The sequence below is a fragment of the Corapipo altera genome, unplaced genomic scaffold (genome assembly GCF_003945725.1).
Source record: "Corapipo altera isolate COAL_440 unplaced genomic scaffold, ASM394572v1 50, whole genome shotgun sequence".
NCBI lineage: Eukaryota > Metazoa > Chordata > Aves > Passeriformes > Pipridae > Corapipo > Corapipo altera.
This window is the reverse complement of record NW_020884889.1, coordinates 9,480,950-9,493,715: the sequence shown is the minus strand read 5'-3', so window position 1 is coordinate 9,493,715 and position 12,766 is coordinate 9,480,950. Positions and strand designations below refer to the sequence as shown.

The 12,766-nt window shown below is 37.5% G+C and overlaps 1 protein-coding gene across 6 annotated transcripts in view; it reads left to right on the top strand.

Moving 5' to 3' along the window:
* The window catches only part of GALK2 (galactokinase 2), a 47,847-nt gene extending 47,234 nt beyond the window's left edge, over positions 1 to 613 (top strand). For all 6 annotated transcript variants that reach the window (XM_027644487.1, XM_027644485.1, XM_027644491.1 and 3 more), the window contains one exon: positions 130 to 613. In XM_027644487.1, coding sequence (XP_027500288.1) covers positions 130 to 337 — 208 coding nt within the window. In that variant the 3' untranslated portion in view covers positions 338 to 613. The remainder of the gene's footprint in view (positions 1 to 129) is intronic.
* The last annotated feature ends 12,153 nt before the right edge of the window (positions 614 to 12,766 follow it).

Below are 12,766 nucleotides of genomic sequence, written 5' to 3'. Positions count from 1 at the left end.
TGAACCTCAAAAAAATCAGATGACATGAATACTCAAAACACATCTTAGTTTTCTATATGCACTTTATATATGACAAAGCACCCCTTTTTGGTTTATTTTACATGATTTTTCTTGGGTTTTTTTTTTTAGGCAATTCGGGGCCATCGGGTCACGTCTGACTGGAGCTGGATGGGGTGGCTGCACTGTATCAATGGTGCCTACTGACAAGCTGAGCATGTTCCTAAAAAATGTAAAAAAATCTTATTACCAAACGGATGGCCAAAGGTTAGCAGGGGAGAATAACAGTCTGTTTGCTACCAAACCTGGAAGAGGAGCTTTGGTTTTTGTTGAGGCCTAAAGAACGTAAAAATTTTAAAGAAACTATGTGGAGCATTTGGAACTGGCAGTACTTCCCATGCCACAGTAAATGAATGCCTTTTCTGGTTTGTATTGTAATGAGCAGTTGCTATTATCAAAATGTATTTCTGAAGAACTAATTAAAAGAAAACTCTTTGATTATAAAAGTCTTATTTTTTTCCATACTAAATATATATTTCAGTATAAACATTGATTTACTAAAATGTATTGACAGGGAAAACTGAAATTGAAATAAAGATGATACTGTTACAGTGGCTCTCTCTTCTCTGTACTCCATTAAACAGAGGCTGTGGAGCAATGAGCTGTGTCAGTACAGGGAGAGACCTTGCAGGGTTAGCAGGGCTGTTCAGTGCTTTTCCTCTTCAAGTGCTGGACATTGTTTTGTTTACAGTGTTTTGTAAAAAAGGAAGATTAAACTGAAGCATTCAAAAAATTGGAAGGACCTTGCTAAGCGTTAGAAGTTTTATACTCTCCACAAATAAGATAATCACTGTTGTCATTAATGCTAATATTGGAGGAGCACCTGCAGGCCAAGTCAAACATTAGGAATACATTATGTTAAGCAGGAAAACTTCTTCTAGTGATAGAATGTATATTTGTGCAAGATGACTTGGTATGAAAGTTTCAACAACAATGAATGTTATCTGTGAGTTGTACAATATGACAACCTGTTCCCCTATGAGAATGAACAAATAATGAAGCAATGTTGGATTTTGAGGTATCCAAATAACATACTCTAGTGGCTGAATCCCAACTCTGCTTCTACATGGTAGAACATTTGCATTTTATGCAAAACTATTAAAAAGGACCATGTAAAAAAGCAATTCAAATTTATAAGGAACAATTAATGAGATAATTCACTGAGCTGTACTAAGCGAAAGGAAATCGGTAGGAGCAAGAGAAAATGTCGCTGACGTTACTGATAAATTCTGACCTCGCTCCCACTTTACACCCCTCACCATCCCCAGGCTGTAACTGCTCTGACAGGACAGACCACAGTAACTTGCCTCCTCAGGAGGAGAAATTACTGTGATTGCAGAAAGGTCCTGTACATCAGGAGCCCCCAGAGATATTCTAACCCTGCTTCCAAGGGGAAACTTAGGTTCCTGTGCCCTCTCTCTTGCACAAACTTCTACTTCTCTGCTCTCTACAAAGAAAACCAAAGGCAAGGTTTGCTCATGTCACAGCCCTTGCAGCCATAAAAGACACAGCAAGAGCTGGCCCTGTGCACATTTTTGTGATGCTAAGCACAAGTTGATGTCCAGAAGTCTGCATCAAATTAGAAATCTCTCAGAAAAGATTTTCTGTACATTACCCATGCTAATTCAGGCCAAACCCAAATTCTCAGAGGCTCCTGATTCTGTGAGAGGACTCTGCCAAATCTGAACACAGCAGATGAACAACAGCCAGTGCAAACCACCAGATCTTTTCAGGAACCTCAGAGGGGACATGTCATGGTAATACTATCACTAGAGAAGATTTCTGGTTTCTGACAATCAGGAGAAGTGGAACAGAGTGCTTAGGTCAAGTAAATCAAGCCCTCTAAGAGAAGAGAAGGATAGGGTCTGGGCACAATGGGGAGAGATGAAAAGACTGCCTTTGGAGAGAGGACAGTTAAAAGGATGTATTTGAGAAGGGCAAAGCAAGGGATAATGGAGACAGTTCTGAACAATAGGCAGAATCAGAGAATGGGTTAATCTTAAAACATCTGCTATTACCATCTATGAAAACTGAATAACTTGTAACCCATTTGTAATGTACAGCAGATATACTGTATATTCAAATAAACCTGTAAACATAGGACTCAAAAAAGTAAACAAGTAAATATCTTCAAGAATATCTAAGATAACCATAGGGATTTTAAAGAAAATAATACCTTTGCTTTGTTACCAACTGCCTTATGAAATATAATCCTCAGTTTAATCCAGTGATTCCTATTTATTATCCTGTCATAAAAATGGAGTAGAACACAGTATATACTAGTCCTTTCATTAAGATATTTGCATTGAACTTCAGCTGGATTCATGGAAGCACTAATCAGTGTATGAGCAGAATAAGAATATTTTTTTTTTCTTCCTGAGTTGAGCATGACACACAAAGTCATGGAATCTTCCCAAAAACACACAGGATGCAGTACATTTCAAAATTTTTCTGTCAATGAATCTGATAAATTATATTCTCATAAACAAAGAAAAGGGAAACAGAAAACTGGCACAGTATAAAAGAATAAAACCAAATGTTCTAAACTTCTGATAAATTTCTTTCTTTTTTTATTGCTCCAATGTCTTTCCCAATAAAGTTTGGACATAACTTTCATTGAAAGACCTACAATATTCAAACTATACACATAAGAAGGGCACTCAAATGTTTTTATTTACTGACTATATATAGGAAGTAAATGTTTCTCTTTAAACAAACAAAAATAATGAATCTCTGTTTTGAGTGGGTTTTGTTTGCTTTTTAAACCTTTGAAGACATGTTTCTACATAATGGTAAAACCAATGATGAGAGCAGGAGAATGGTAAGCAGCAAAGATATTAGTAGAATCTCTAAAAATAAAGATTTTGATGAAAATTTCTGAGCATAAAGCAGCAGCTCATAAGCATATTTCTTAAGCAAGTCTTGCCAGATCTGCATTTTTAGTAGTTTTTTATGACTTCCTTTCAAAAATCTCTTCTATAGCTAAAATAACACTAATTTGGATATCAAATCATGGACTCATTCAGGTTAGAAAAGGCCTTTAAGATCACCGAGTCCAAGCGTTAACCCAGCACTGCCAAGTCCGCCACAAACCACGTCCCCAGGTGCCACATCTGCACGTCTTGTAAATCCCTCCAGAGACGATAACTCCACCACTTCCTGGGCAGCCTGTTCCAGTGCTTGGCAAGCCCCTCCATGAAGAAATTTCTCCTAATATCCAATCAACCTTCCCTCCTGCAGCCGCTGCTAAGTGATGGGAAGTGGCTCAGTGAGCACTCCCAGCTCCCCCAGTCCCCTTGGGTGGATCCATCCAGACCCAGAGACTTTGAGTGTAAGTTACGTAGCAGGTCACTGACGCCTTTCCCTTGGATTATGGGGGCTTCTTTCTGCTCCCTGTCCCTGTCCTCCAGCTCAGGGGGCTGGGTACCCACAGAACAGCTGGTCTTGCTATTAATGCCTTCTTTGCCTCAGCCTTTAAGTACCTCAGCCGTTTCCTCAGCCTTTGTCACTATGTTTCCCCCTGCATCCAATAAAGGTTAGCACGAGCTCTGGTTATCCATGGAGTGTAACTTTATCTTATTTAAATGCCTGACTGTAATTCATTCAATCATGAGTTTAATCTTAGTGTGCAGTAAATGGGTTCTAAACCTTTCCAAAAAGGATCTGGAATGGAGACACTGTTAGACATCTGAGTGCAGCATCATTGCCTGGTGCCATATTAATGCTCTGTATTATCCTAATCCCATTGACATGTATGTCTTCATCACTGTATTTGCTGACTGTGTGTCTTGTACACAGGAACATGCTCATCCTCTGAAACAGAATGAAAGCAGTTTTACCATTCACTCGACAGGAGGGGGTCATGGCAGCATATTTGACGTTTGCTGCCTTGGACACAGCACACACACACACATATGGCAACCTAATATATAATAATTACTTACATCACATTTTCGGGAATATTGGTTTCTAGTTAATATGATCTGAATGCCAACTCTTATTTTAGTAACTGCTGTGTACTTAGTCAGTATAATCCTTCTGAAATTCTTCTCCATGTGTCTCTTTAATAACATCTTGATATGTTGGAGCAACTGCTGTGCTACAGTTTCAGTTGAGTGAAAGATTTGTGTTTTCAGCTCACTACGAAGTTTATTTGTGTGCTAAATCCCAATCAGATCCGGTTAAAGATACACCCACAACTATATTCACAAGAACTATCCTGTTCTAAAAAAGATACCTTGCAAATCATAGCTGTACGGGCAGGACTGAAGTAGTGTTCCCTGATTCTTGTCATTGTACACTTGATCAAGACAAAATGAACTCCATAGAAGAACTTGCACTACAAAGTAATAGTAGCATGAAAACCAGACTGGTAAGGCTTAGTATCATGAAACCCATGAATCATACAGCATATTAAATTATAGTTTAAATGCTAATTTTGAGATGGAAGGCTAGGTATTGATAAGATACAGTAGTTCACCATGCAGAAAGGACTAAAATGAGGAACTAAATAATACTAACTGATAGTTAATACTGATAATATTAACTGATAATTAACTAATAAAACTAACTCATAATTGCTCCCTGTGATCCAGCCTTGTTTGACAGATTTTCCCAGCTCACAGAGGATTGGCAAAGAAAGCACTGCCAAGCAATATCACTGACACATCTGTCCTCCCTCAGCTCTGCAGTTCAGCAGCTCTTTCGTCCAATGCTCTTCTAAGATTCAATATCTCATAAAACAGAGACAAAAGATTAATTCTGTTATTGATCTTATCTCTTCTACTCTGCCCTCTGCTTTAGGACTTGTGTCGCAAGTAGTTGAGATTCTGCAGGACACCACAGACCACAATGTTTTTGCAGCAGACAGGCTGACACCGTGCTGGGGTGGATGGTGCCCAACAAGCACCTCTGCAGTCTCTCCCACTGCAGTGGCACTGCAATACTTGCACTACCTGAGGACAAAGCTGTAGCTGTTACACTGAGAACTGCTGCTTCTTGAGCAGACTTCTTCCCCTCAGCTACAATTGTTCACCAGTAAAACCCAGAGATGAACATCTTCTGGAGCCCCTGAAGGCTGCAGATTTGGTCACTGATCTCAGCATAAGTTAGATTTACCCAGCCCACGCTCCCAAGCAAACATTTCAAACCGTACAATAACAAAGAGGGAGAGTTTGCACATAAAACTGATGTGCCCAAAATCTCACATATAATTTAAGGCACTCGTACCTTATTCATCATAGGTGTGAGACTGAGTAATGGAAAAAATGCAGAGGAGTAAAAATTGTTTAAGCAAATCAGATGGGAAGACACTAAAGAGCTTTCAGAATTAATTGATCAATAATGTGTTTGAGACTGATTTCCAATAGCAATGCTTCCTGCAGAAACAACAAAATGGATGAGGATTTATACAAAAGCATTTGGTATATTTATTGGATTTTAAGTCTAATGGATTTTGAGAATTGCTATTGTCTCCTAAGCCTTATTTTGTTGGCCAAAATTATACATTAGTATTAAAAGGAAAAAAAATCCTCTCCCCACAAAAGCACATCTTTCTGCACTTGGCACATGAGGCTCAAATAACTCAATAAAGATTAGATGTACTTCAAACTGAAACACACTAGTGCCCAAGCAGCTGTCCTCCTTCCAGCCAAGCTGTGTGTGATTTGGGGTGGGAATAAAAATATGTTCTATCAGCCAGTGATCAAGCCAGATGTGTGGGGTTCTTTTTTAAAATCCACATTATTTTTTCAAGGGACACTGAAGCAGGTTTGTATGAAACTTACAGCAGTTCCTAAGGAATATTTTTAAAGGCCTTATTTTTTGCCAAATTTCATATAATGGAAGGTTTTATTCGTGGTGTTTGACGTTTCCTGATTTCTTATCTGTCCCTCATGTGACAAATACATATATTTATTTTTGTTGGCTAAGCTGTCCTGACTCAAAGTGGGAGTTTTTCGTTGTGTTACTATTGATCAATTATCAACAGAATTAAATCATTCTGATTAAATACTGAAGTGTTTTCTACTGACTTTCTCCCAAGGAACATCCTTTCTTGATTCTGTCTCCTTCCTTTCCAGGCTTCTATCTAGAAAAGAATTCAGACAAGAACCTCTACTTGAGGAAAAAAATCAGAGAGCCACTTTTATGCAGCAATAGCAGCTGCAGAAATCATAAAAAACATAAGTTTTTTATGAAGGTCTGAACCTAATTTTATGTTAGGAACATAAAGCTCTAACTTTCATAGCTGAATTAGAAAGTCTAACAGAAAACAGGAGCTAAAATCAGAACCAAAAGCATCTAGCAAGGATTTACAGAACTTCTGTCAGATTAAGTTAAAGCTCCACAGTTGAATCATAAATTTAATCAGAGACAAATACTAACTATGAATGGAAAGATTTGGATACAAAGGGTTAAAGGTCAGGGAAAAAATACCTATTGGGCTTTTTTTCAAGTTAGTTATGGGCAGTTAGTTATGGCCCTACAAATATATCCAGTTAAATTCCTGTGCAATCTTTCAACAGCCAATCCAACTATACCAGCAGCAGAACAGATGATGAGCTTTCAATAGCCTTGATTTTTTTTAAATTTTTTTAAAATTTCCTTTCAGAAGACCATTTTAGAAAGTGAGTGGAAGCCTGGGCAGCCTTTGTTTCTGAAGATCTATAACCTGATGATGGCCAACAGGGAGAGAAGGGTCACTGCTTGCAAATGATTTTCAATACTTCCTCTAGAGGGAATAGGGTGGTTACTGTGAGCTGCTTCAGGAGATGGACCTACAGGCCTCTCACTATTGTTACTGAAAAACTTCAAGATTTATTGTCCTGCCTAAAATTCATAAAATATTAAACTTCCTTCATTATAACATTGCAGTGCTTTGCCCTCATAAAGTTGATTTTTCATAAAACAAATCCAATGGTTAAATTAACAATTCTTTTTTTGACAGAAGGAAAAAAAAAGCTGTGATCTGTGGGATTTGTCAGTGCCATCCTAACCTATCAGGCTCTTGCACACAGCTGCTCTTGGTGACCTCCTTTCTCCCTGCCTTGGCTGTGCTCATTCAGCAAGAACGATCTGGTTGGATCCTCTGGAAGCTATGACAGGAAACACACGTCAGCTCTTACAGATTGCTCGAGTGAGGGCACGGAGGCGGCTTTTTACACTTCTGTCCCATCCCAAAGAAAACGGCAGCGACTTTGGGAGCTCTCTGAGGGAAGCCTAAGGGGCTGAGTTAGCAGAGCCTGAATCTCAACTATCTGCTTTAGCTCCACTAATGAGATTTATTTTATTTCTATGTAGGTGGTCTTTTATTTTTTAAATGCAATTAGCATACAGTTGTTGCCTGATGGTTTTATTTATTTTTGAAAGTGCCGACTACTGGCCTTGCTTTCATAGTTCTCGCATTTCCAGAATTGACTTTTGTGCTCCACAAGCCTATTTTCAGGAAATATTTTGTAAGAGGGGTGATATTTTGAACTCTACTTTTAAGGCTGCAAAGGCTTCTGCTTTTTTCATTCCTTTGTCTGTTCATTAGGGGCCATCTTTAATTCCTAGATGTGTTTTTTGGAGACAAGTTCCTTTCCTTTGAAACATACCATGAAAACAAAGAACTAAAAACACTTTCGATCTTTAAGCAAAGTTATGTGTTTAATTTATGAGATTCTGTGCTATAGAATGTTCTGAGTGGTGCACTAAAATTTACATATTTGCCCCTTTTTAGGTTTTCTCTGGATATTTCCTGGCATGTTCATTAGCTGCCTTTTGCTCATTACATAAACACATGAAAAACTATCCGACTTGCTCAGTTTTAGTTGTACAATGAATAGAAGGTTTTAGGCTCTTAATCAAACTATGAAAAATTTCAACATCCCAGTTTTTTGAGGATGACATAGATGAGTGCTATGTGGTGTTTCCAACTTCTAAGTTGTATTACAGCCTTGATTTCTGTGATTCATGAATTTATAATTCATACTCTCAAAAAAGAAAATGGAACATTTTTGAAAATCAACATCATGCATATTGCAAACTACAATAAACATGTCAGCAAAAGTGAATATACTAACAGTTTATGGTGGCCAATTTGCTACTTTATTCTTTTTATATAAATGCACAAATTATGACTGCCCATTGTGGTCACATTAAAGGGAGAATGGTGTGGAAATTTCTGTTCTCAATAAACCCATAAAGAAGTGGACATGACTTATTTTTAGACAGAATTGTGCTCATAATGTGAATAGTCACCTAAAATCTGCTGAGAAAAACATAATCAGTTTCACAAGAAGTCTAAAATTTTCTTTTTATCCCATTAGTCAGTCTAATAACAAGTTTTACAATTTGTCCTTGTAAAGTTCATAAAAACAATGACAAATATAAAAATGCCACACTGAAAGTTGGAAAAAAAAAAGTTTTCCACTCTTCTATATGATGTTGCGAAATTTGTTGAAGTCAGTGAAGTTAAACTACCATAACACATAATCTGACCCCTAAATTCACTGAATAAGGGACAGCCCTGCTGGAACAAAAGCTGCTGAGATTTGACAGAATTCTTTACAAGCTGTGGTGCCCCTGTGCTGAATATGCTGAAAAACAGTGGCAAAGCAATTTTCCTTTAATGTGCTGTGTGCAAACTCTTCCATATACAGAAGACTAAGGATCCCATGAGAAAAGGTTTTAGGGGAATTCAAGTAAGTCTTCATTAAATCCTTCAAAAGCATTCTAGTTAAAGAAGTTGTATATTATGTCAGGAAAAGTGCAGAATTAATTGGCAAGTCTTTGCTTCTGAAACCTGTTTGTTTAAGATATAAACAACAAAGTGCTCTGAATATCTGTACTACACAACAGATAAGTCCTTTCTACATTCAGAAGGATAGATGCCAGATAGAAACATGTCCAAATTCAGGAAATACTCTCAACTTCCTCAAGATTTATAGATGTTGGGATCCAAAAAGTGTAGTTCAGGGCCATAATAGAACCAAGTCAATATATAAAGCTAGAATCCAGATATGAGAGGACTTTCATTACGTTTTGTGGAGTTTGATTTATATTTCTTATTCAGCCTTCTTCCCCAAAAATCTAACAGAAATAAAGTAACCAAGCTGAAGTGCAGTCTTACTTCAGACATTCTAAATCATAAGTTAGAGGATAACAAGATGAAGAACCAATCAAACCTTTCTGCTGTATTTTTAAGTTGCTGTCTTTTAGGCAAACCACTTGCTGAGATTGTCTGCATTACTGTGGTCTGTCTCGGTCTAGAAAAGAGAAAACTGTCCCAGCTATTGTGGATCATAGCAGAAAAAGGAAACAAAATAAATGGGTGAGACTTGAGTAATGCATTCTTCTCTTCCCTGCCCCAGCTGGTTTAAACCATCTTGGCAAAAACTTCTGAGGAAAGGTTTTTAAACACAGTGCAGGTTGGTCAGGGAGTCCAAGAGGATATCGTTGTTTGTAAACTTCAACCCAATTACTGCTCAAGTGAAGGAATATGACACAGCATTATCAGTACTGTGTGTCTTCAGAAAGTAGGAGATCAATGGAATTTGGCCCCCAAAGTCTGAGGAGCAAACACTTCTGTTCTGGATCTGAACTGATACAAAAGGACAGGAAAAACCAGAGAAACACCAATAAAGGATATTATCAAACTAACTCTTAACAGAAGAGACTAAGAACTTCTACACACATACAACATTTTTATGATTTTTTTTTTTTAGCTATGAATTTTTTTCACCAAAACTAAGCACTGTACTACGTAATGATGATACCAGGATAAGAAGGGATCAGAATTTCTGACAAAGATTGATGGCAATGATCTAATGCTCTGGGAGACCATTTTCCATCTCGAGCAGGAAAACTGCAGACTATGATAGTCATAAGACCAAGTCCTTGGCATGGAACATAAACACCTGCAAGTAAGCTTAAGTTATTTTTAAAATCAATGATGTATTTTTAAACAGTAATTGCAAAAGAATCAAGGTGTGTGAAAAATTAAAGTTTTATCAAGAATTAACCTGGTGTATCACGTTTTAAACTGCAGTTAACTACAATCATGCTCTTACCTTTATCTGACTAATTGATTCTTTTCTAAGCAAAAAAAAATTTCCTTTTGTGAGCATTGAAAGCATTAAAATATGGTAGAAAGGAGAACTGAAAAAAATCATGTGAAACATGTGAAAACAACCCAGCACAAATACAGGTTATAAAAGAAAAAGGCCAACATAAATGCAGCACTATTCAAACCACTCATGGTATAACCATCAGTTATTAAAGAAAGATTATATTTACCCCTGACTTTTCTGTCTAGTTTTTAAAACAAATCCCACGTAATATTATTGAAATTGTAGATCGGTAAAGAAAAAAACAAAACCCTTTTTTTTTCAGGTTTCCTCCTGTTACATGTATTATTGTTTTCTCTCCATAATCCTCTGTATTCTGTCAAGCATTTTAGTAGCATAGTTTATAAATATTGACAGAAGCATGGCTTTTGTTAGTGAGTTACCCATGGTATGATCCTTTTAATATCAGAAGTATGTAAAGCAATCATCTGTTATGGTTTTGGATTCCTTTGGCACATCACTTATGTGTTCATAATCTTCCCTTTTCTTTCATCTGCCTATTTCCTATCTTCAGGTACATTTTTCCAAATTGCATCCTCTGTTAACAAAGATATAAAAATCATACACTTTCTCTTACTGGCAATACAGAAATATTGCTGTCTTCCTATTTTTCTGATATCCCTTTTCATCACAGAGCATTTTCTTGGTACTTTAGGATACACTTCACACTTCCAGCGAGATGTTAATAAACCAAATCTCCCCTTGGTATATTTTCCATGGTTATTTTCCAGACAAAATGCTATACAAGGAGATTTCTCTAGAGATAATGAATCAGTTAATGAAAAATGGTGCTAAGAAGGTTATTTAATCCACTTTCTGTATCTCAAAAGATTGGAAACTAGACAAAATACTACTAACACTAGCAATAAAAGACAGATCCTTAGCTTGGTCTCTGATGTTTTTAAAAGACTGGTATTAATAATACTAGATATCCATGGTGGTAGAAAGTAGTAATTATCCAGTTTCACAAGATGATGTCTTTCTGCCTGTCCCTACCCACCTGCCACTGGAGAGAAAAATAATCTGTAAAGCACAGGTGTGTGTAAAGCCTTCTAGTACCTAAAGGGGCTCCAAGAGAGCTGGAGAGGGACCTTTTTACAAGGGGTTGTAGTGATGGGACAAGTAATGGCTTTAAACTGAAAGAGAGCAGGTAATAGGAAGAAATCCTTTCCTGTGAGGGTGGTGAGGCCCTGGCACAGGCTGCCCAGAGGGGTTGTGGGTGTGTTCAAGGCCAGGCTGGATGGGGCTTTGAGTAACCTGGTCTAGTGAAAGATGTCCCTGCCTGTGGCAGGGGCTGGAACTGGATCATCTTTAAGGTCCTTTCCAACCCAAACTATTCCGTGATTCTGACTTTGCCTGTGCACCATTTGGAACATTTCACTTCCTGCAGTGCACACGTGTGCACTCATGTTGTCCAACTACAAGTTTCATGCTCCACAAAGCTGCCCCTGTGAGTTTTTGTTACAGTAACAAATGAGTAAAATGATTACTGGACAAATGGAATATATGAGCATGACACGCTGATATTTTTAGATAGATCTTCAGTACCCTCATGTCCATTCAGAAAAGAGGAATAAAGTTGTTCCCTTCTTGAAGGTCTTGAAACAAACAGGCAGCAGTTCTAACTTGCAGTTTTACAGTAAGTTGTCAGGCATCCATGAAGACAAAGCCAGATCTTAACTGGGCAAGTACATCTTAGCCACAGGTCGTAAAGCAGACACAGATGTACAAAACTATCAAGACAGGAAAACAAAAGTTTGGAAGAACAGTGAGAAAAGCTTTACATTTTTGCATAACAGGAAATCCACTGAACAAAAAAGAATTACAAATAACCACTAACATGTCTCACTTGCCTTAAAGAAATACAAAAGCTCCTAAAATGAGAAATAACATCATTGAATAAGAACCACAAATTGAAGAATTTTATTTCAAAAAATGTCTTTGAACACAGAAGCTCAGTGCACAGAGAAGATGATGGAGTTGAAGACAAAGAACTGCTAAAATAGAACTGAAATGAAAGCCAAGATGAAATAACCTCTTCAAGTTCTGATGCTGGCAGACAGACACCATTCAATAGAAGTTTTCCAGCAATGACAATTATCCCATAGGGTTTCAAAACAATTTATATACTCACAAGAAGAATACGTGTGAGAACAATGTTCCACATTGCTGAAAACTACCAAGAGGGGGAAGGAGGTACCAACCACTTCCAAATCAGTTAATTTGAATTCTTAGAAAGATCTTAGAATACAAATGGGAACAAAGGTTACTTTATACTGAGATATGCTGATTCATGGGCAAATATTCCCTCTGTAGACATGTGTGTAGTTGCAAGTCTCAGCCCTAAAACCAAATGAAGACACCATAGAAAAAGCTTAGGTTTTCAGATACAGCCCAGGACTTCCTGAAACCAATAACCAGAGAAATGCTCTAGTCCCAAGATGTGAATTTAGGAAAGAAAATGGATAAAGTAATGTCCTGATTCAAACAGAATTATAATCTAACCTTGTCCACAACATGGTATTCAGAGACATAACATCCATGTGCTGCATGAAAATCTCCCACTGCAGGCAGAAGTGACATGCACACAGAAGAGTAAT